Source organism: Bombina bombina, chromosome 8, assembly GCF_027579735.1.
Source record: "Bombina bombina isolate aBomBom1 chromosome 8, aBomBom1.pri, whole genome shotgun sequence".
NCBI lineage: Eukaryota > Metazoa > Chordata > Amphibia > Anura > Bombinatoridae > Bombina > Bombina bombina.
In genome coordinates, this window is record NC_069506.1 from 106,650,672 (window position 1) to 106,676,126 (window position 25,455).

Here is a 25,455-nt window from a genome sequence, read left to right on the forward strand (position 1 = left end):
TCTGTTTCTGAGTTAGCTTTGGGTTATTCGTGTCTTGAAAGGCATGCATTGAGATATTGAAATCTCCTCCTAGTAGGATCCTAACTTGTGACCATTGAGTCAATAAATAAGCGATATGGGAAAAAAAAGAGATTTGAGTCTCATTGGGGGCAAATATGTTGCATAGGATTATTTGTTTGTCCCTTAGTCTTCCTCTCAGAATCAAAAACCTTCCCTCTGGGTCCCCAATAGTCTGCTCTACTGAAAAACCTAAAGAGTGGTGTAAGAGGATTGATACCCCCCTTTTTTTTGTATCGGTGGTAGAGTGATAGTGTTGGGTATAATTTTTGGACCAATATTTTGGAATTACTTCCTTTGTAAAATGTGTCTCTTGTAGATATATAATGTTAGCCTTCAGTTTAGAGTATTGAGTCAAAGCCATCCTACGTTTAAGGTCTGTGTTGAGGCCCCTTACATTGTGTGTAATCAGTCTGATGTCCCCCGTCATCACTTACATCTTGAGGTGGGGGCTCCCCCCCCGGTTCCGCCAGCAGGTCCCCTACAGTGGGCCCCAGACATTGCACATAGACATTTCTTTATCTGAACTTCTTGCACGAGTAGGTGAAACGGCATGAGAGAATAGGCATGAAAAACAAAAACAAATTTGTCAGTAAACAATAACATTTTCAACAAATGATGTTGAGTAACAACAAAGAGAATCCCCCCCTCCCTCCCCCCTTCCCATACAAACAACCTGTGAGTACTCATTATCCCCACTGCATGTTAGAATATTTAGAGCAAAAGATAATTTTTAACTTGTTACACTACATAGAATAACAACTATCTAGACTTAAGTTGCCTTATCTTTCACCGATTGATGTCTAAGTCTTTGTAACCAGAACATCCTTCCTATGTTCTGTAGCCCTTCAAAGGCATTCTTTTATCTTAATTTCTTGTAGATGGAGTTGAGAGCAACATAGCAACGTGTTATTGCATGTTGGTCACTTAGATCCAGACAGAAAAGAGCAAGTACCGTGGCATCTCATTCGGTTATTCTTGTCCCTTTTAAACCAAAAGTTAAACGCCTTATAGTAATCTGTTTCATGTTGGTCACTATGTCTTGGCTTTCTTTTTGGACACCTTCACCCACTTTTGTCTTTGTGATTGTCCTGAACCTGAGGATTGTTGTGGCATCTCTGCCGTATTGTTTAGCTGCGGCAATTCTGGAGTTTCCAGTTGCAGACTGTTGCAGATTGCTGGAATCTCTGTTGGGTCCTTCAGACTAAGCGTTTTGCCTTTGTGTAGTATATATAGATTAAAAGGGAATCCCCACCTATATATTATTTGGTGTTTCCTCAGAAGGGTGGTAAGTGGTCTCAGGTAGCTTCGTCTTTGAAGTGTTTTGACACACAAGTCTTGAAAAAATTGAATAACTGTCCCTTGAAATTTAAATGTAGGATTTTTCCTTGCAGCTACGAGAATTGCTTCTTTTTCTGGGAATCTGAAAAATGTAATCACTACATCTCTCGGTGGAGCATCTTCTTTCGGTTTGGCTCGTAAGGCCCTGTGAGCTCTTCTAGCTGATATTTGCCATCATCCACATCACCTGTGATCGCCTGAAAGAGCTGGTGCAAGTAGTTGGGCAATTCATCTGCAGTTACCGTTTCAGGGATTCCTTTCAGCCTCAAATTACACCTTCTGCTTCTGTTTTCTAGATCCTCCAATTTATCTTGGATGTCCTGCATCTCTTGCTGATGTGTAGATATACTTTGGTTGAGTGTAGTTAAATCTTCAGTTATGGAAGATTCTGATTCCTCTAGTGCGGCCACCCTAGAGCCTAATTCTGTGACGTCTTGCTTAATTTCTGCTAAGCTGTTGGTGACCATATTCTGAAATGAGTCAAATTTATCCCAGAGCTTGTCGAAGTTCTTGCTGATGTCTTGTTTGGATACCAGGGTCTTAAGGTCAGCCCTCGTGACAGGTGCAGTTTCATCTTCAGCAATCTGGGAGTCTGTCTCAGAGTCTGCATCTTCTTCTGTGATGCTGCCAGTGTTTTCTAGAATTTTTTCTCCTCTCACCGGTTTGAAGAATAAAGTAGCTGCCGGGGTTTTGGGCCCTTGAGAGGATTTGTTTTGTTTCCTGGCCGACATCTTGGGTGCGAATTATAAACTAGCTTAATGTAGTCCTCTCAGTTTAGATTTGAGGGATGTGTTAGTGCTTAGCTTGCGGTTATACTCAATCCTGCTGCAAGGGGTGTGTATATTTAGTATACCGCGTTGGTATTTAGATGTGTCTGTGCAGCTATATTGTGGTTGGGTTGCTGAACAACTATTTCCTTAATTATATATTCACTATCTAGTCAGCGTGGTTGCTGATAGTTTTGTCCATCTGTGTATAAGTAACTTAGATTTCAGCAAAAATCCTGATACTCATGTCCATGTTATCGTACAGTTGTGGCATGCAGATTTATATTCTTATTCACCTTTTTGTTGCCCTTCAATCAAGCAGGTTATTTGGTGTTTTACTTTTAGCTTTGAATTTCTTTCTGCATTCAGCTATTCTGTGTTTCCTTAAGTGTTCCCACCTTTATGTTCCCTTCTCTCTCCTTTGTGTATACATATACTGTTGCGACTCAATTTCCCTTCAGTAGTTTATTACTGTTCTGAAGTATGCTTTTGTTGAGATCATTTATCATTGTACTACAGAATTTGCCTTCGTAAGTCGTTTGCAGGGGAAAGAGAAACACAAACAAAAAAAAGAAACAGCAGCTCCATTTTTGAAGAAAAGAGAGAGGTGAGGGTTAAACTTATGCGTGTATTGGGTGAATGTTCTAGTTTTAGCCACAGATAGCTGTCTCTGTATGCACCAACTTCATAGTGATCAAATCACATGCGGTTCTTTACTGGCCTGAAATACTATGTAGTAATACACACCCCTGTTATTTACTTGCTTATTGCCTCATTTTCCCCACAACATTTTAAGCATATTCATGTCTAGGAAGGCCTTACTTGAATGTCGGGTCTTTGAATGCCGGGTCATATCCATGTGTCCGGTGCGTTTGAGTCTCTTGTGCCATTAGCAGCGCAAACGGCTTGTCCGTAAGTGCCTCCTGTGTATCGGGAGTTGCGCCACGTGGGTAAGATGGCGGCGTGCACCTCGCCGCTCCGGTTACTGTTAGGTACTGTGTGCGTCCCAAATGTTGAAATCAGGTGTCAGCCTTCATGCTTTTAGAGTCTCCTCTCCTTTAGCCGCTCTCCCTTCAGTTTTGAAAACTTCAATTGCTCAGTTTAGTGGTAGTTTTGAGCAGTGTGCTACGGAGCTCCTGGGTTACAGCTCCATCTTAGTGCGGCTCCAAGCTCCGCCCCCCACATAAGTTATTTAAAGGGACATAATACCCAAATGTTTAAACACTTGAAAGTGATGCAGCATAGCTGTAAAAAGCTGACTAGAAAATATCTCCTGAATAACTCTATGTAAAAAAGAAAGATATTTTACCTCAAAAGTTCCTCAGTAGACACCTCCCATTGTAACGGATTTCTAAGCAGCATTTTAGTGTGTCTGTCCTGGGACAGCTGAAAGGATGAGCCTCGTGAACTCTCATATTATTTCACCAATCAGGTAAAGGAAGCTTACTATGAAATCTCATGAGAGTTAAGTCAAATCTCATTAGATCACAGTAAGAGTTCATGACCTCAGCACTGCTGATGCTGATTGGCTGCTGTTCATTTCTTCATTTTTTTTTATTTTTTTTTACCTGCAGCTGGGAGCAGGTGAAGTATAACTTTTTACACAGAACTTACTCTGCTGAGCTGAGGAGATTGTGAGGTAAATATCTTCCTTTTTTACATAGTGATGCTCAGGTGATATTTTCCTGTCAGCTTTTTACAGTTATACTGCATCAGTTTCAAGTGATTTAGCATATGAGTATTATGTCCCTTTAACCACAGTTTTTGTGAACTAGCTATATATCCATAATATTATGCAGAAACAAAAATTTACAAACAATTGAAATAATCTCAAAAATAGGGCAGAACATCTTACAAAATATAAAAACAAATGTAATGTACCTCTATTTTCTACGTCCTACATAGACTTAGAGGACACTCTTGAGCCCCATTACCCATCGTGTAGGGCCGCCACTAGGAGTGTTGGGTCTGCTGAAAAAACATTGATCAAGGCCCCTCCCCCCTTCGATTCGTGCAATTTTTGGCCAATTGACTAAAATGTGTGCACACTTTTTTTGAGTGTAATCAAACTTGAAAAAGTTGTAATAGTAGTAACATATGTACACATAAATATTTACACATACTTTGATACAAACACACAGACACCTACTGAAACCCAAAGAAAACACATGGACATACTCACACAATGACATACACTCACACACAGATACTCAGCTCTTGTTTACACTGACCTGACAAGTAATGAGTTAGACTACATTTTTGTCAAAAAAAAAGGAGAATTACAAAACCAAATATGGAATTCTCATTATCTTTATGGCAAAAAAGATGGCAATTATATGATGCCGACAGTATGCAGTGGCTGAATGCCTAAACACTAATTTAAAGGTTAAGTAGTTGAGTAGTGTGTTGGTGACTTCCAGAGGGTCCCATTTGGCTCAAAGTATGTACAGATTTTAAGACTATTCAGCAGTAAGGCCAAACTGTCCTAAAAAGGAACAGGCACCGGCCATATACACACAGAATCACTCACACAGACTTCCACAGAAATCTCAGCCACAGCCACAAATACACACTCACACAAGCACCCACAGAAACACTCACACACAAAAAAACCACACATATATTATATATTTTTACTAAGGATAAAAAAAATATACAAAACTGAGCAGGCAGCATATAGTCCGTTATCCTTAAATATAATGGACATACACATAGCTTAGCGGAAAGTAACAGATAAACCGTTTGTAGATAAAATACAGGTTTATGGGGCGGAGCTTGGCCACGCAGGCGAATGGCCGCACTTTAGATCAGCTCCTAGTCCATGAGATAGAGCAACAGTAAAAATGGCCATATAGACCCCAAAATTTAAGAATCTGAGCGCAGGGGACATGAAGACCTAACCTTGCTAACTACCATATACAAGCGCACTCACCGCAGCTGACATTTATAGGAGCCGCACAAGCACGGAGACAGTGGGCCTAGCCAGCGCTTCCCGGCGCACCACTATTCAATAATACAGCTGCTCAATAGCCTTCACGTTCCAGGACTTATACAGCAGCTGGTGACCTGAAGTACTGAAACACCCCACGGAGAGACAAGAAGTGCCGGGTCTGAGCGGCAGCTGGATCGCACCACAAGCGCAATTAAAGTTGGTGAGAATTGAGACACACACTCAGTCACCCCATCTAACACACAGACGCGCATAGACCTCCATAGACCTCCACACCGACAAGCAGACAGGAGACACAGGATGTAGAGAGGAGACACAGACACCCGGTCTCACACAGCAGCCCCAAAATATAACCGGACCTCTCACCCTCATAAGGCAATAAAAAGATAACGCCGGAGGGCGCACAATAAGGCCTGCACAAGTACAAACATTGGGGGGAACACGTAGAGAGGATAGAGCCCGGCAAAGAGGACATATAAGCGCAGCTTAGGCTAAGGCAAGCTAAAAACCAGGACCTAACACACCTAAACAGTAGACAGCAGCAAGGGTCAGTCAATACCCGGTAAGAGTCATACAAAAACGATTGGGCACTGCTGGCAAGAAAGCTGCTACTTTGGAACCTAATACACAGCCACTTTTCAAGCAAAATACTCAGCACAAACTGCTTTAATCTCACATGGTGGGGAATGCCTATAAAAAAGCACCACAAAGCTGAGAAAGCACCACGTGGAGTTAGACAGAAGCACCATGGAGGGGTTACACTCTAAGACCCCTGCACTGAATGAGCAGGAAGATATTCAAATGCAAGCTAATGTCACCAAAAAAGACCTGTACACCTATCTTCTAAAGAAGACATAAAAAATGTGCTGCAGGAAATGCGAAGTTTATTCCAAGATTTGCGCAAAGACATTAGTTCACTAGAGAGCAGAGTCACAGCGGTAGAGGAGGCACAGACATCTACAGAAACTAAAGTTCAAACTAACGCCACTGAACTACAAGATCACACAGCAATTATACAATCACTGTCAGACAAATTGGAAGATTTGGACAATAGGGGACGCCAAAATAACTTAAGGGTTAGAGGAGTCCCGGAATCTGTTCACCCCCCCCCCCCCCCGCCATTGAGGGATATTTACAGAGCCTATTTCGCACAGTAAAAGGGACACGACCTCAGCTGAGATCCCAATAGAACGAGCTCACAGAGCGTTGAGACCTAAACCCCCTCCTAAAGTTCCCCCGCGGGACTTAATAATTAAATTCCTTAACTACAAGGACAAAGAGGTGCTTCTGCGCTGCGTAAGGTCCAAAAACTCTATCCAACATGCAGGCACAGAGCTACAACTGTTCACAGATTTATCGCCAACCACCCTACAAAAAAGGAGCGAGTTAGCTCATGTAACAACGCAACTAAGAAACCGCAAGGTCCAATATTGCTGGGGGTTCCCGGTATCACTAATAGTCACACACCACAATAAGACCCTGATCTTCAGGCCAGGCTCAGACTTACAAGCCTTCCTGGTGGACATTGACTCTGTAAATCCGCAACCACCTGAAAAGAGCAGCCATGGAGAAGACCCAGGAGAATCATCCAGGACATAGCCAACTAACCACAATGGGAACTGAGAGGAACTGTGTATATATAGACTATTTCTCACTTTACAGGTACCTAATTTGGGATAACAGGTATCACTGGAATGGCCAATGAATACACAGCCTTGAAAAAAAAAAAGTCACACTAGCCCTTAAAAATGCCGCGAAAAGAAGACATGGTTTTATTTCACTAGAGGCTGTGTACCCCACAAAACTCACAGAACCTCGGCATGACCTATTCCAAGAGGGCTGATGGCCCACCCGCTCAATTGCGCTAATAGATCCTATGGACACTGGGCTACGGGCATAAAACTATGTATTATTCCCGAAAGCTGTGCACTGAAATCATAATCCCACAGCACATAGTGGTGTTTATTGCCCGCTTGAATCTAGCATCCTAATATCCAACGGATACTGCCACAGGAGGCACAACATCAGCTAATAAATAACACCCTCAATAAATGACTTTACCTATAGCACTGACTTAGTCAAATTTCCTAATCACAACCACAGTTGACTAATAATAGCCAAACTAGATGCAAAAATGTTACTGAAACTGTTATTGTATGTTGTTGATAGTTTGTTTAACTGTTTCTACATAGTAAGTCAAATATACTTAGCTCTTATTGGAGTTTAGGCCCAGATTAAGGATCCTACAAGCGGATTGGTGAGTACACTTACTTACCCAAACTTTATACACATTCTTGTAAACCCTAAAAAATAAGTGGGATTCCCTTGCTGATGCGAATTCGGAAAAATAACTGACAAGTGTTGCCCCTTCTGCTCCTTTTTATGTTAATAATGATATCCCCACCCCTTACAATTGGGTCTGATGGGCCCCATAGATACTCAAGACCGCTATCCAGGGGTCTTGGAAAATGTTATAGTATTAGATGTTGCATAGTCTCATGGATTACTTCCCTTTGAAATACTAACAAGTTTACTGTAATTTACAGGTTTTTCTTTTGTTCTCTTTTTTCTTCATATTGTCTTTTTGAATTGTTTGTTTTGCAATTGTATAGTCACTCTTGTCATTCTTAACTGAGCAACTAGTGCAAGAAATATCTGACTTATATAGCAATAACTAGTCGTCTGGGGAGCCAGGCGATAATCCAGAATCTGATTTTTGTTAAACCCTATAAAAGGGTTTTATATATATATTATTTTTTTTTCTCTCTGCCCCCCTCCCCTTACCTTCCCGTTTACCTACTTTCCCCCCCACACCACACACGGCACGATGAGTACCCAAAACAGCAAATTTCAAACGCATAACCTCAACTTCACCACGATCAATGCTAAGGGCCTAAACAACCCGGGGAAGAGGTCCATAGCCTTCAGAGATCTAAAAAATGTACACAGTCACATCATATTCCTGCAGGAAACACACTTTTTGAAAGGCAAAGAGCCCAAGTGGCACAACACACAATATCCCACAGCCTATTTAGCATCTGGCTCCTCAAAAAAATGTGGGGTTGGAATCTTGATTAATCACTCGATCCCCTTTAAACATACTCACACAGAAAGAGACCCAGAAGGACGTTTCATAATACTGACGGGCACGCTCTATGAGCACCCAATCACCCTTGCTTCACTATACGCTCCAAATAGCAACCAACACCTATTTCTTAAAAGGTTCTCTAAATCGCTGTTAGACTTTGCGAAAGGTCCAGTCTTTGTGGCAGGCGACATAAACATACCCCTAGACCCACAAAACGATACCTCCAATGGCACCTCCAGTATTAGTAAGACAATACTAAAGTCGGTGAAGGCAACGTTAGCAAACTTGCTCCTGCACGATACCTGGCGCATAGCACACCCTACATCTAAAGATTTTACCTATTATTCGCCCCCTTGCACCAAATATTCACGCATAGACTATATATTCACAGACACAGTGGGATTGGACATGGTGGGAGAATGCAAAATAGGGCATATAACCTGGTCCGATCACGCACCGGTCACCTCTGAAATTTTTTGGCCAGACTTACCCCCAACATCTTATATCTGGAGACTAGATGACACCCTACTGGACAAGCCCCTAATTAAATTAGAACTACAAAAATCACTAACTGACTATTTTCTGCATAACACACCAAACCACACCTCGCTACCAACCATGTGGGACGCTCACAAGTGCGTAATTAGAGGAGAAATCCTTAAACATACAGCTAGATTGCGCAAGCAGTACAGAGCAAAACACAAATCACTATTAGACTTAATTGCGTCTCTGGAAACAAAGCATAAGCAAAACACGGCAGACAGTGAGGTCAAACAACACCTTCAAAGCGCCAGATCTGAACTCAACCAACACCTCGCGGATGCATATCGGAGCAAGATGCTATCCATTAAACAACAATACCATGAAAATGGTAACAAACCAGGGAGGCTTCTGGCCCGATCTATCAAGAGACAGCAACTTCGCTCGCACATTTATAATATTACAGACAAAGAGGGCACTAAAGTAAAAAGCAATAAACAAATAGCTAACGCATTTAACCAATATTTCAGGGCCTTATACAACATCACTGAGAAGTCCGACACACACACACAAACTCTAACCAAAGAGAGATCTATAGACGAATATCTATCGTCCCTGGGTCTACCCTGCCTTTCAAAAGAAGACTCTGACACACTAGACTTACCTATATCCCGGGAAGAGCTTTCACTAGCGATTAAGGATCTTCCAAACGGCAAGAGTCCAGGTCCAGATGGGCTCACTATCAAATACTATAAAACTTTTTTTAGCACCCTAGCTCCTAAAATGCTCCAACTCTTCAACAACTTAATCAAAGAGCCACAGCTTCCCCGCACGATGCTTGAGGCCTACATATCGGTAATTCCTAAGCCGGGTAAACCTCACACCGCTCCCGAACACTTCAGGCCTATATCACTTTTAAATACTGATATTAAGATCCTTGCCAAAATACTCTCACTACGTCTTAATAAGTACTTGCCAGCCCTGGTCTCCACAGACCAGGTGGGCTTTGTCCCAGGTAGGGAGGCCAGGGACAATACCTGTAAGGTAGTACAGCTAATAGAACATGCACGCTATGAGAAGGTGCCAATGGTACTATTCTCGACCAACGCAGAGAAGGCCTTCGACCGTGTTGATTGGCTCTTCCTGCGTCGGGTAATGAAGGCTATGAAATTTGGAGATGTGTTTACGAACCTGGTGTTCTCTTTATACTCCGATCCGAATGCAAGAGTGAGAGTGAATGGAACCCTTTCAGATGCTTTTAGTATCTCAAACGGGACGAGACAAGGCTGCCCCCTTTCCCCACTTCTGTTTGCCTTATCTATAGAAGCACTGGCACAAAAAATTCGAAATAATCCTAACATCACTGGAATTGTAGTAAAAGATAGTGAATATAAACAAGCATTATACGCTGATGACATTCTATACACCCTCACCAACATCGAGGTCTCTATTCCAAAACTTTTAGAAGACCTTGCGACATACGGTTCCCTCTCTAACTTTCATCTAAACATCACGAAATCGGAAATCCTCAATATAACGGCGCCACAAGCGCAGTTATTACATTTATGCGAAACACACCACATACCAATAGCTATCTCCCAACTAAAATATTTGGGGGTTCTTCTCACAAAAGATCTCCGTGACCTATTTAAATCAAACTACCTCAAACTGAAAAATGAAATAACTAGAGATCTCTCCTCATGGAAGAATAAGCCCTTATCGTGGCTAGGTAAAATTGGAGTCATAAAAATGAACATCTTGCCACGCATACTATATATACTGCAAACACTCCCAATCCCTATCCCTAAAAACTTCCTCCCACAGCTCCAAAAAATACTTGAGCAGTTCATATGGAATAATATAAAACCCAGAGTCCCAAGAAAAATGCTTTACATGGCTAGAGATAAAGGAGGATTAGGCTTCCCAGAACTAGCATCTTACAGACAGGCTATCTTCCTGCAGAGAATTGTAGAATGGGCTCATAATTCCAACCACAAAGCATGGGTGAAAATAGATGGCCAGTTCCTTAATCTCAATAATGTAAGTGTTTTAGCATTCACATCACCAACAAACCGCCCGAAAATCACCAATAATTACACTATCATAGCAGAAACTTTAAGAATATGGGACAAGACAGTCAACACTAGCACATATATCTCATCTAAACACTCACCGCTATTACCCATTATCGAAAATCCTGACCTCCCATATTGTCATCTGGGAACACAAATGAGTAGGCCCTACGGCCTCCGTGAAGGCTCCTTAAACTTTGCAATGGCGGGCGGGAAACTACTACCCCAACAAGATATGATAGAGAAATATGGTGCAGTTTTTCACTCCTGGTTGAGATTACAACCAACTCCAACATTTTTTAATGCACCACAAGAACAGAGAGAACTTTATGAGAGCCCTAACTACATTTGAAACACTATGCACAACAAACAAACCAGTACGGCGATTGATCTCACTGATATATAAACTTCTATCAGCGCCTCCTGGTTCAGCTCTCCCCTCATACACAAAGGCATGGGAAAGGGACCTAGGCAGGGACATTGACGAGGACACATGGCTTAAGTCTTTTAAATTGACTAAGCACTCATTCATCTCCACTAATGTTCAGGAGATTCATTTAAAACTCACTAGTAGATGGTATTTGACTCCAACAAGACTACACAGATGTTTTCAGACAGTCAGCCCCATGTGTTGGAGAGATTGTGGAGAACATGGCACGCTCTTGCACATCTGGTGGGAGTGCCCAAAAATAAAAGATTATTGGGACAGAGTGCTTAACATTATGTCAGACAAATTGCAGATAACCATACCAAACACGCCTGAGGCGACCCTCCTGTTTCATTTGCCAGAAGTTAAAACACAACATACGCGAGCGCTGATGCTTATAATGCTCACAGGAGCTAAAAAATTAATATCCAGGAAATGGAAATCAGGGATTGTCCCGTCACTTGAGGAGTGGAGTCACACGGTTGATGAGCTACTCATATTAGAGAGATTCCACTACTTTAAAATCAAACAAATAGAGATACACGAAATGATGCTGGCCACTTGGAGTGGCACTGGTCTCTGAGCAGAACAGATCTGGCAAAGACAAATTCAAAAACACACTTCCCAACCTTTCCTCCCCCCTCCCACGGGAAGGAAAACATAAACGGACACTTTTGCATCCAAAAGATGTTAAAAGTATAATTTTATTCCTGATTCCTGTTCCTTGTGCTCAAAATGATCCATTCCAACTCCAGAATACACATAGTATAAGAAAAAGGGTTTGTGTTTGTTTGTTGTTTTTTATTGTGGTAATGGATTCATGTATATGCCTTCATTTCTTCCTGAAAAACATGTTGTTGTTTTAAAAAAAAAAAATAAAGCACAAAATTAATGGCTGCCGGGATCAGGTGTTTTTGGAGAGGTTGTCAGCTCAGCTGCAGTGAGCAACTCAGGATGCCTCATCTATGTGCCTCAGGGAGCCATTTCCTTCCCAGGCGTCGTGTGCAGTGCACCCACACTGCTCTAAATTTCTGGTGTGGCTGGAATCGGTGGTAAGAGGGGGGCTCCATGGAGGCCCCAAACAAGGATGCCAACGTCCTGTAAGGGCCCAGCCCCCCTGGGACCCCTTTCACTGATTGATAGCGGCCCTGCCATCATGTACATCAAATAATGGGATGTTTTTTACGCATTGAATAGATCACCCATAGACCATGTGAGCCTTAGTACGAGAGGATTAACAGTCAAACATATGAAACATACTTTTCCTCATGCACCAATATAAGTATAAGCAGCTCCCTGCTTGTCCCCATCAAATTGGATATCACTTTTCCATCTACTTCCTCGTTGTAGCTGATTAATACAATTGACCAAATAGCCAGCTTGTGTTACTCTGTCAGATTCATCAATACAGAATAGGAAGTCCATAGCTCTCCAACTGCCCCAAACTACATCAGACCTCCCTTTCTATCTCCATTGATACAGGTGTCCTGCTGGCTGATCGATCCCTGCACTAGTCACTTGTTTGGTACAAAAAGGGTTAACAGACCCTTTCCACCTTTAACCAGTTTGTCACACAGGTCTGTTCTAGACCTCGAAAAATGCCCAAAATTCCCCTTTAAGGCTACCCACACTAAACTATCTATAGGCTGCTACCACTTAAGATTTATTATATGGGGAATCTTAAGGAAAACCCAAACAAACAGATTAAGGGGCGTGATATGCTAAATCACTTGAAAGTCATGCAACATAACTCTAAAAAGCTGATATGAAAATATCACTCAAATATCTCTATGTAAAAAAGAAATATTTTTTACCTAAAACTTCTTCAGCTCACAATAGTGCTGTCCAGTTGCAAGTTGAAAATAAAAAATAACCAATCAGTATCAGCAGTGCAGAGGTCATGCCATGATTTGCTGTGATCTCATGAGATTTCACTGAAATTTTGTGAGACTGCTTAGTAAACTTCCTTAAACTAAATTGAAAATAATATGACTGTGCCTGCATATGCCAGATGCACACTCCCTTGCAAGTCCTGGGACTAGCATCCTGATGGGCTGCTTAAAGTCTTTTTACATCGGATATGTGAATACTTAGGAAATTTTGAGGTAAAATATCTTCTTTTTTTACATAGATATGTTCCTGTGATACTTTCTAGTCAGCTTTTTACAGTTATGTGGCATCACTTTCAACTGCTTCAACATTTGGGTTTCATGTCCCTTTTAGATTCCCAAATACAATTTAACAAAAAATGAAAATAAAGAAAAACACAGTACTATTATCACCAGTCTCTTTCAGTAATGTGGTTCAAATATTAGACAAATGCAAACTTAATAAAGGAACATTTATTATAAGCAAAAATAAGAGTCACAGTGCACTGATATAAAGAAAATATGTTAACAAATAAAATTACACACAGCAAACTGTTTGAAAACCAAGAAGGAGAAATAACAGAATCTATAACTTTACCAGAATATAGTCTTCTGCTTCCAAGGAGAGAACAGTCAAAATATACTGTTGCGAGCAGACTCCCATGAAAATGACAAAATTATATTGTTGAAATCAAAGTTATATACCATTTTCTCTAAAATCTAATCTCTTGTCGGTCTCCTTTTCACAGTGACCACTCCTCTCCTTTACGACATGTCATAAATCTCTAAATTATTGTCTGGGATTATAGAAAACCACTCTTGTTATGTAAAGTCAGTACATACACACATATAAGCAATCCCCTTGTTACATCATGAGGATTAGTTTGATATCAAATATGACATAGTTGTCATAATTTTATCATCCAATGTTATGTATGTGATAAGAGCACGTTTAAGGATATACTGGTGTTAACTCTGATTGACCTACGTGTGTTAGCATGGATACACTATTTCCTGTCACTGTCTTTGCAATTTTTGGAGCAGAAAAATCACTGTAGTGCAAATGCTTAATTTCCCCCCCCCCCCCATCCTGTTTATCCAGGTGCAGATAATAAAGGCCAGTGGTCCCATTAGTCTGATTCTTTTAGACCGTTCTGGTAAAGGGCTGTAAGTAGCAGAGAAGAAAAGCAAATAAGAATTTAACCCCTGATATTATAAAATCATGAGGCTTTAATGACACCTCCCCCAAATAAAAGATCCAAAGGGAGGTGGCACACAAGCTATTCCAAGTGTGTATCAAAGGAAGCTCTTCCTTGATGTGATAACCCCATTCCCAGACAAATTGCACATAGTGGTTTTGCCACTATGGACACAATTTGCTTGGTCCAGTTGTTTTAAGATATTGAAGGGACCCTCCCATGCAGCCTATAGCCTGTTCCTCATGGGTGTTAATACCAGAAATCTCTGTCCCATCTCATACACTCACTCTCTGGTAGTAGAATCCTGCAACTTCTCTGGTATGAATATGGCATTGGCAGGTCTGAGTTTTGCTGGTACCTCCCCCACTAAGGCTTGCATATTGCCCCTGAAATGTACATCAAAACCTGGTTTTGGTAGATTTTACCAAAGATTAATAATTAGCCTAAAACAGTTAAGTATTACCTATTTAGGAGATATCTTTATTCTTAGGTATTTAAAGTGAATGTAAATTTTGATGCTAAAGTGCCCGGTTTTTAAAACTTTGATTAAAAACAGGGGCACTTTAATTCATCAAAATTTACATTTCACTCCTGTTGTGAAAAAAAACTTACCTTTTAAACTTCACAGCAGCTCCAGCTTCCTCCACCCCTTTCAAAGCCTCTTCCTGGGTCTAAAATGAGGCATCCGGCTTCCTCCAATCACAGCGTTGAATCAGACATTGATTCCCCCGGGGGGAAGCTGTGATTGGAGGATGACCTATCAATCATTTCTGACATCAGAAATGGCTTGTGAGACTGGAGGAAGCTGGAGCTGCTGTGAAGTTTAACAGGTAAGTATTTTTTTCAAAACAGGAGTGAAATGTACATTTTGATGAATTAAAGTGCCCCTGTTTTTAATCAAAGTTTTAAAAACCGGGCACTTTAGCATCAGAATTTACATTCACTTTAAGTTAGTGTTTTACACAAACTAAAAAGAAGAAAAAAGCACAGTTGTGCTAAGAATATTTAATTTATAGCATTATTGTACAGACTCAGTACTGTATGGATTATAGAGAATTATACAGTTTTATTGTGTATATTGTCATTGTGTTTAGAGAGAAAATTAAAAAGTAAAAAATCTTGTTGATAACTTTTTTTTTTTTTGCTTTTCAGTTGTTGTTGAAGTTTACTTAAAATACCTTTTTACTTAAATATATCCTCTTGCCTATTTCAGGTCCCTGTTAAGTGTGGTGATGTTGCAATCTATTTCTCCTTGGAAGAGTGGGAGTATATAAAAGGACACAAGGATGTGTACAAGGATGTGATGATAGAGAAGCACCAGGCCCTCAAGACAGTGGAAATATCAGCACATGAAAGCACGGGTAAAAAATATTATTTTTATTAAGGCTCATAGGTTCTAGTTTCACTGATTAAAAAGGAGAAATAAACCCCACACATTTTTTTTTAATGTTTCAGATTGAGTGTAAAATTGTAAAAAAAATAATAAATTATATTATTAAATTTGCTTTGTTCTTTTGGTATCCTTTGTTAAAAAGCAAGTAGGAAGGTGTAGGAGTTTGCTTGTGACTGGAGCAATATATTGCAGCAGTTTTATAAAACATTTACAAGAACACTAGGTGGCAGTAGTGTTTCCTTTCATTTACTGCTCTTGAAATGTTCACACTGCCTATCTAGATATCTCTTCAACAAAGAATATCATAAGAACAAAGTAAATTTGATAATAGAAGTAAATTGAAAACTATTTCAAATTAAAAAATTGTATGCTCTATCAGCTAAATTACAAGTCTGTGCGTTCGTCTTTTAACGCTGAAAATATGGAATGTGTTTCTTTTACAGGTAAAAGAGCTGATATCTTTGGGGCAATGCCCCACAAAAAGCCCTTTTAATGGCTATTGGTAGATTATTGTAGGCTAGGGTTTTTTTTTATTTTGGGTGGGCTTTTTTATTTTGATAGGGCTATTAGATTAGGTGTACAGTTGTGCTTATAATTTTACATACCCTGGCAGAATTTATGATTTCTTGGCCATTTTTCAGAGAATATGAATGATAACACAAAAACTTTTCTTTCACTCATGGTTAGTGTTTGGCTGAAGCCATTTATTATCAATCAACTGTGTTTACTCTTTTTAAATCATAATGACAACAGAAACTACCCAAATAACCCTGATCAAAAGTTTACATACCCTGGCGATTTTGGCCTAATAACATGCACACAAATTGACACAAAGGGGTTTGAATGGCTATTAAAGGTAACCATCCTCACCTGTGATCTGTTTGCTTGTAATTAGTGTGTGTGTGTATAAAAGGTCAATGAGTTTCTGGACTCCTGACAGACCCTTGCATCTTTCATCCAGTGCTGCACTGACGATTGTGGATTCTGAGTCATGGGGAAAGCAAAAGAATTGTCAAAGGATCTGTGGGAAAAAGGTAGTTGAACTGTATAAAACAGGAAAGGGATATAAAAAGATATCCAAGGAATTGAGAATGCAAATCAGCAGTGTTCAAACTCTAATCAAGAAGTGGAAAATGAGGCGTTCTGTTTGATAACATACTGCATTCATCTTGTCATCAATTTTGACCAAATTTCCTGTGCCTTTGTAGCTCACACATCCCCAAAACATCAGCGATCCACCTCCGTGTTTCACTGTAGGAATGGTGTACCTTTTATCATAGGCCTTGTTGACTCTTTTCCAAATGTAGCGTTTATGGTTGTGGCCAAAAAGCTCAATTTTGGTCTCATCACTCCAAATGACTTTGTGTCAGAAGGTTTGAGGCTTGTCTCTGTGCTGTTTTGTGTATTGTAAGCGGGATACTTTGCAACATTTGCGTAGTAATGGCTTTCTTCTGGCGACTCAATCATGCAGCCCATCTTTCTTCAAGTGCTTCCTTATTGTTCATCTTGAAACAGCCACACCACATGTCCTGTATTTCACCTGAAGTTATATGTAGATTTGTCTTTGCATCCCGAACAATTTTCCTGGCAGTTGTGGCTGAAATTTTGGTTGGTCTACCAGACCGTGGTTTGGTTTCAACAGAACCCCTTATTTTCCACTTCTTTATTAGAGTTTGTACACTGCTGATTTGCATTCTCAATTCCTTGGATATCTTTTTATATCCCTTTCCTGTTTTATACAGTTCAACTTGCTTATCCCGCAGACCCTTTGACAATTCTTTTGCTTTCCCCATGACTCAGAATCTAGAGTCGTCAGTGCAGCACTGGATGAAAGATGCAAGGGTCTGTCAGGAGTCCAGAAACTCATTGACCTTTTATACACACACACTAATTACAAGCAAACAGATCACAGGTGAGGATGGTCACCTTTAATAGCCATTCAAACCCCTTTGTGTCAACTTGTGTGCATGTTATCAGGCTAAAATCACCAGGGTATGTAAACTTTTGATCAGGGTCATTTGGGTAGTTTCTGTTGTCATTATGATATAAAAAGAGTAAACACAGTTGATTGATAATAAATGGCTTCAGCCAAACACTAACCATGAGTGAAAGAAAAGTTTCTTCTAGGGTATGTAAACTTATGAGCACAACTGTAATTCTTTTTTATTTTGGATAATTTAATTTTTAATTTTTTAGTGGTGTTTTTTTTTTTGTAAGTTTAGGTTTTAGTGTAAGGCAGGTTAGGTTTTATTTCACAGGTAAGTTTGTATTTATTTTAACTAGGTAGTTATTAAATAGTTAATAACTATTTACTAACTAATCTACCTAGTTAAAATAAATACAAACTTACCTGTGAAATAAAAATAAATCGTAAGCTAGCTACTATATAACTATTAGTTATATTGTAGCTAGCTTAGGTTTTATTTCACAGGTAAGTTTGTATTTAGTTTTAAATAGGAATTATTTAGTTAATAATTGTAACTTTAGTTTAGCTCTAGTTTAATTATGTTAAAGTTAGAGGGTGTCAGGGTTAGGTTTAGGGGTTAATAGTTTAATTTAGGTTGTTGTGATGTGGGGGACTGGCCGTTTAGGGGTTAATAGATTTTTTTTTTAGTGGTAGTGATGTGGGAGGCCTGAGGTTTAGGGGTTAATAACTTTATTTAGTTGCGGCGATGTCAGGGAGTGGTGGAATAGGGGTTAATAACTTTAATATAGTGGCGGGGATGTTGAAGGTGCGGCGGAATAGGGGTTAATAACTTTAGTATAGTGGCGGTGATGTTGGGGTGCTGGGGAATAGGGGTTAATAACTTTAGTATAATGGTGGCGATATCGGGAGCAGCAGATTAGGGTTTAATAGTTTTATTTAGGTGGCGGCGATATCGGCAGATTAGGGGTTAATAACATTATGTAGGCGCCGGCAATGTCGGTGGGGGGCAGATTAGGGGTGTTTAGACTCAGGATTTATATCAGGGTGTTAGGTTTAAACGTTGTTTTTCTTTCCCCATAGACATCAATGGTGCTGTGTTACGGAGATTTTCTTTCCGCAATTACAGGTCTTAGATTTTTTTCTGACACCTTCTCCCCATTGATGTCTATGGGGAAAGCATGCCCAAGCACGTCAAAACAGCGCTTGTATTTTGGTGCGGTATGGAGCTCAACGCAACCATATCGTCCGCACAAGCCGGGTTTTTTAAAACTTGTAATGGCTGCGCTATAGGGGGTTAAATAACGCAACTATTTTTGCGTTCGTTAATTTCCCTATAGCTGTATCTTAATTATGATCGAAAAATTTGGGGTTTCATGTCCCTTTTAAATACACATTAGGGGCATTCCAATAAAGGAGATAAGTCAGTAAGGTGGCAAGTTGTATTGGACAAGATTAACCGAAGGCCACATAATGCCGAAATTATACTTAATAGATACATGACTTTGTGCCACGTACATACTATTGCTTTCTCTATACTCTGGTTTGAAACCTATATCCCACTATAAATTGTTTTTGACATTTCGTTGGTGAGTACTCTGCCGATGTAATAAGAGGATGTCATGTTGTCAAACATCTCAGTAACATTAGAGAATACTAGATTGATCTTATAACCTGTTATCTTCTGCTATGGTAGGGTAGGAATACAACTATTGCTACTGTTAAATATACATTTATTAATTATTTTCTTCTGCTATAAAATGATTTTACGCTACAATGGTGGTTATATTGCTGTATTGTTATTCTATGCTATTACTGTCATTAATTTCAGATTTTACTTACTGAGCACTTAGAATGTTCACTTTTCTTTTATAAGTTTAGTGCAAGTCCACGAGCCATTACTCCTGAGAATTCAACTTCGGGCCACTAGGAGGAGGTAAAGATTCTCTGAATTAAAGGGACACTGAACCCAAATTTTTTCTTTTGTGATTCAGATAGAGCATGACATTTTAAGCAACTTCCTAATTTACTTTTATTATTACATTTACTTCATTCCCTTGGTATCTTTATTTGAAATGCAAGAATGTAAGCTTAGATGTCGGCCCATTTTTGGTGAACAACCTGGGTTGTTCTTGCTGCAATAAAAAAGTGCTGTACAGAGGTCTGAACCAAAAAAACGCGCGTAGCTGCCTTCTTTTTCAAATAAAGATAGCAAGAGAACGAAGAAAAATTGATAATAGGAGTAAATTAGAAAGTTGCTTAAAATTGCATGCTCTATGTGAATCACGAAAAAAAAATATGGGTTCAGTGTCCCTTTAAGTTCAGACTCATTATTAGACAGCTAAGATAAGAAGAGAGGGATATAGGAGAGTATTAAAGGGACAGTCTACACCAGAATTTGTATTGTTTTAAAAGATAGATAATCCCTTTATTACCAATTCCCTAGTTTTGCATAACCAACACAGTTATATTAATACACTTTTTACCTCTGTAATTACCTTGTAGCTAAGCCTCTGAAGACTGCCCCCTATTTTCAGTTCTTTTGACAGACTTGCATTTTAGCCAATCAGTGCTGACTCCTAGGTAACTCCACCTGTGTGAGCACAGTGTTATCTATATGACACACATGAACTAACACCCTCTTGTGGAACCTCCTATGTTTAGCTTTCAACTAAGAATACCATGAGAACAAAGCAAAACTGATGATAAAAGTAAATTGGAAAGTTGTTTAAAATTACATACCCTATCTGAATCATGAAAGTTTAATTTGGACTAGACTGTCCCTTTAAGGCTGTGTAAAATAATTATTTTGCATTAGTTTTAGTCACTAACCTACCACAGGTGCTGCGAGGACTAGTCCCTCCCGCTTGGCCTAGTTGTTTTACTGGTATAGAAAATCCTCTGCTGTTTTATACAGTACTGGAAGGACATTTATTAGGTAAGTACAGTGTCATGTCAGGATCTGGGTGCCTGCAACATGTATTTGCTTATATCACTTTAAGACGGTTGAAAGGGACAAGTTAAGTTTCTTTCGTAAAATGATAATGGTCCACAGTCCTCTGTCTATAACATATGGGATATATTTCCTGCCACTATGAGAAGGTCAAGAACCCATATCAGAGCTTAAATATCTCCCATCTCTCTTAGATTTGTTCTTGGCCTCGTAGGAGTTGGTTGAGAATAGAGGTGTTTCCAGCTACTTGCTTATGGAATTAAATTTGGGAGCTCAGACCAATGTAAGACCCAGATACCCTGGGAATTATCATTCACAAAGAAGACAGAAGATAAACTTCACAGCAGCTGAATGATACATGGACTTAGGAATACCCTGTTATGTGCACAGTATTTGCCTAACAGGACTTCAGCTATAACTATTTGTCCTTAGCCTCCCCCTGAGGGACACAGGTATTTCCTATTGTAATCCTCTGCACACTCGATACCTGCACTGCATTGGCGCTATACTGGATACTGCTGCAGCTGCACTGACAAGGATTTGGTATGCCTGGTAAGCCAGTGGAGGGGTAAGGTAAGTGACTTTACATAACACACACACTGCCCATAGGCTATTTGTAGGTACTCTGACACAGGTACAGCATAGCCATGGTACTTAGCTTGCTCCCCTCATGGCACTTTTTTCTTTTTTCAGGTCCCTACCTACTCTATTTTTATCAGGGATATAGTCAGGTAATTTGCAGCCCTCTTGCAGCTCTGGGGAAATACTTATGGCATGTTTTAGAAAATAGGTGCCTGGCCCTTTAAGAAAACCAGTGACTGCTCAGTGCAGTTAGCTGATAAATAGAGGAAACTCTCTGGTTTGGCAGTGGAACATGTTTTCATGAGCGAAAGTATTTATTATGCTTCATACACATTTAGTTAATTTTATTACACTAAAAATGGCTTTGAAGCCTTCTCTGAGGTACTGGCTTTAGTGATGTCCAGTTCCTGAACATATCGTTCTTTTGAACTGGTTCTTTTCACTGAACTCTATGAATCAGTACACCAGACTGAACTGATTCTTTTGAAACAGTTCACTTCCTGAGTCTGCAACAGCACTGGTAATACGATCCTAGAGTGAGTTCTGCTAACTCCTCCTTTTTACTTCCTCTAAGGAATTATGTACTGTGTATGTTGCTCAGGAACTATTCCTGACATATCCCTGAGTATAAGAATAGCTAGCAAGGCTAAGATAGCATATTGTGTGGCAATTGTTATTGAGTTTTATACTCTTATTAAACTCTCTGTTGATAATCTCAGGGTTTAGATTTGATAACATCCTCTATACAGGTGTTTTTGCAAAGACCTTTAGGTAGCTGTACACCTCTGCACATTCTTATGTGATCTTCAGTGTACCTTATTTACTATAATATGTGCAATTATATATTGTACTGAACATAATGACATGTGGTGCCATTATCATTTATTATAACTATCTGCACTATTAATACTTCTTTATAAGTCAATAAAGCATTGTACTCCCATCATTGGCAGTCAGTCTGCATTTTATTTACTGTTGTACATTTTATGCTCTTTGGAATGTTATTTGCAGTAAGGTATATTAGACAATAAGTAGAGTGCTGAAGGGATACCACACACCTTACAAATAGAAAAGATCCTTCGTTCTTTTCATATATAAATTAATTTAGTGGGGGTGATAGTAAGTGCACTACAAAAAGCTTAAAGGGACACTGTACCCAAAATATTTCTTTTGTGATTCAGATTGAGCATGAAATTTTAAGCAACTTTCTAATTTACTCCTATTATCAATTTTTCTTCGTTCTCTTGCTATCATTATTTGAAAAAAGAAGGCATCTAAGCTTTTTTTGGTTTCAGTACTCTGGACAGCACTTTTTTATTGGTGGATGAATTTATCCACCAATCAACAAGGACAACCCAGGTTGTTCACCAAAAATGGGCCGGCATTTAAACTTACATTCTTGCATTTCAAATAAAGATACCAAGAGAATGAAGACAATTTGATAATAGGAGTAAATTAGAAAGTTGCTTAAAATTTCATGCTCAATCTGAATCACGAAAGAAATTTTTTGGGTACAGTGTCCCTTTAAGGTATCCAATAAAATTGTCTTACAAGTTTATACTGTCCTTTTAAATCTGGGGGTAATTATAATGGAATATTCAATATATGTCACAAAATAACACTCAAAATACTATATAGTGTGTGTATAAGTAAATAAAAATGTATCATTACAATTCCTTAAAAGTGTATCATTACAATTCCTTAAAAATACTTTGTGAGTTTTTATCAAAAGAGCTATTCTATAATAGAGGAAATATATCGTTATGATTCAAAAAATTGCCTGATGGGGGGGGGCGGAGCTTGAAGCCGAAGCAGCAAGTCACATATTGAGGAGGCTCCTGACTTTAGTCTGCTTTTAAGTATATTAATCTAATTTTCTTGGAAGATTTATGATGGGATCTTAAAGACAATTGCACCCTGTAACGGGGTATTGCTGAGGACTTCAGTTGGGGACCTAACGACAAAAGTTTGGAGCATCTGTTTGCACCGACGGTCTCATTTTTAATATGGAGAACGCCATCATTTCTGAGATACAGGCCTTGTTTGCGGAGTATGAGCACCTGATACTCAATAGATTTGATTCCCTAATAGCAGCTGTAGGAGCGGAATACTCCGATACAAAGCGGCCTGAGCCTGCTGTGAAGGAGGAGGCAGTCCTCAATGCGCAGCTCGACGCCATACAGCCAAATATGGAGGATGCTCCTTACATGCCTATCTACCCTCAAAGAAAGCGAACACAGGTTGAAACTGTGGGGGATAGTTTCGGCAGTGCTAGTAGATCACCTCATGAGCTGGATCGCAACTTACAGGCACTTAAGAACAATATCTATGTGAACAGAGAGGCCCCCACCTATGGTTGTGAGGTGGCGGGAGCAGATGCTATTACTGGTGGGAGTGTGGGTGGGAGTTTGGCCGGCTCCCATAGACATGACACTGCTGGTATGTGTAAGGTGGTAATGGATTGCTGCCACTCTACGGATCTGCAATACTTCTTGGACTGGTACCGGGAGACGCGTCTCATAACTGCTCTCACCCTGGACATAGCCCCGCAGTTCAGGATCTTACTGTTTGAGGGCACTTGGCGTTCTGGCACCCATGAAACAGTTGGAGTCGGGTGATGTTTTAAGCATAACTGGGGATGCAGTCTGCTCAGGCCTAGTATAACATTCTGACCCTAATGTGTACCCAGCATTGAGCCTTGAATACTGCTACTTCTAGGCAAACTACTATAGTTGAAGTTGAGGATTTTGCTCACATGGGCGAAAAATGTCTGAGGCAGTGTGGATCTCTACAATTTTAACTCTCCTGTATCCCCGCCTTTTGTATGCATAAAATGGGTTTATAGTGAGTGGGGTATTAGTTTATGCCTATGTGTGGGGAATCTGTATGTATGAAGCCACATGGTCTGAACTTAGACGGGCTCCCTATGCATATCTTGTTTGGAAATTCATGCTATACTGTTTATCTCAATTAATATGTTTATGTTTAAACACTTTATAACAGTACAGGATTGTACAGGTCTGTGCAACTTAAACCTCCGAATTTATCATTTATATTTTAAGATAGAGATGGGGAGCCAGAGATTAATAGGACTCGTATATTAACTGTGTGCCATTTACTAACTTGTACTATAAGTTTATTATTTAGTTAAGATATCTTTTGACTGATGTTCCGCACTTGTCAGACTTAGAAGAGGTTTATGAGTAACAGTTTGTAGGTTGCGTGTTTAGTTGATTAACTGAGGATCATGCCCTTAACTCACTTGCTAGCCCCTTGAATGAAAATACTACTTGATCCTCCTCATTCATATTTTTTTGTTGTGGAAAACGATATTCTTAATCTTTTGCTCACCCCCCCCTGCCCCCCCCTCCACCGTTTACCTGTATGATAGTTATGTGCCTCCTGCCTCCTTAACATGAGAGTTTTAGATAGGTGACATTAATCAGTATATGGGTCATGGTATACTATCTCAACCTGGATGAGAGTTCATGTTACAAGTTATGTCATATATATGTAGCCTGCTTGGTTAGATGAATGATAATCGTATGGGAGTGTTATGCCTCATACAACAATTAGAATAAAGGTGTACACATGCATGCCACTCATCGCAATCTAATAACTCATATGAGCTTTCTTATATCTCCTTCAGTGTGTTTCCCATTGCGGTGTTATGTCTGAGTGACTTGTGTCTTGCTGACTGACCTCTGGTTTATCATGGAGAATTGCAAAACCAACTATCTTAGAGTACATGGCATCTTATGGTCATTGCCCTGGCCCTGAAGCTAGAACTAGAGAAAAGCAGCTAGTGCCAATGGTTCCATATTTGTTTTGGCTACAGTGTAGAGGTCTCCAGTTATGCAGGGCTACACTAGATATTAATCTTGAGTAATACTTAAGGCCCGGTATGCTTTTATGTAAAACTAACAGTGAGGTTAATGATACCTATAGGGGGTGTGAATATATTCTCCTTCACATGTTTCCCTTGTATATGTACTTTAACTTTGAATGTCAAGTATTGTGTTCCTGGATATCTCTTTATACTCCCTATGCTTGAGTGTAGTCATAATGGTAAGTAAGCCAACAATGAAGGAGTGCACTATTATTTGGATAACTCCCCCCCCCACTCCAGTATTCTTATGCGGTAAGGGTTGAATTCCTCCTCCTCCGCATTCCTTTTTGGCAGAGTTACGTAGCCTCTGCCTAGCCTGCAGAGTCGTGTTAGGTTCTTCAGGATCTAGTAGAAGATTGTCTAGATTCATAGCTTTACTATTGTATATGCTATTACCAATGCTCAATGCTATTATCTAAATATGTTTACAGTGGCAACTGAGGATTGTTTCAGTAAAACACTTTT

The 25,455-nt window shown here is 39.7% G+C and overlaps 1 protein-coding gene across 1 annotated transcript in view; it reads left to right on the top strand.

Moving 5' to 3' along the window:
* Nucleotides 1-25,455, top strand: part of LOC128638509 (zinc finger protein 37A) — a 155,577-nt gene that overhangs the window by 40,352 nt on the left and 89,770 nt on the right. Inside the window, exon 4 of the mRNA XM_053690507.1 lies at nt 15,463-15,610. Within this exon, the coding sequence (XP_053546482.1) occupies nt 15,463-15,610 (148 nt within the window). The remainder of the gene's footprint in view (nt 1-15,462; nt 15,611-25,455) is intronic.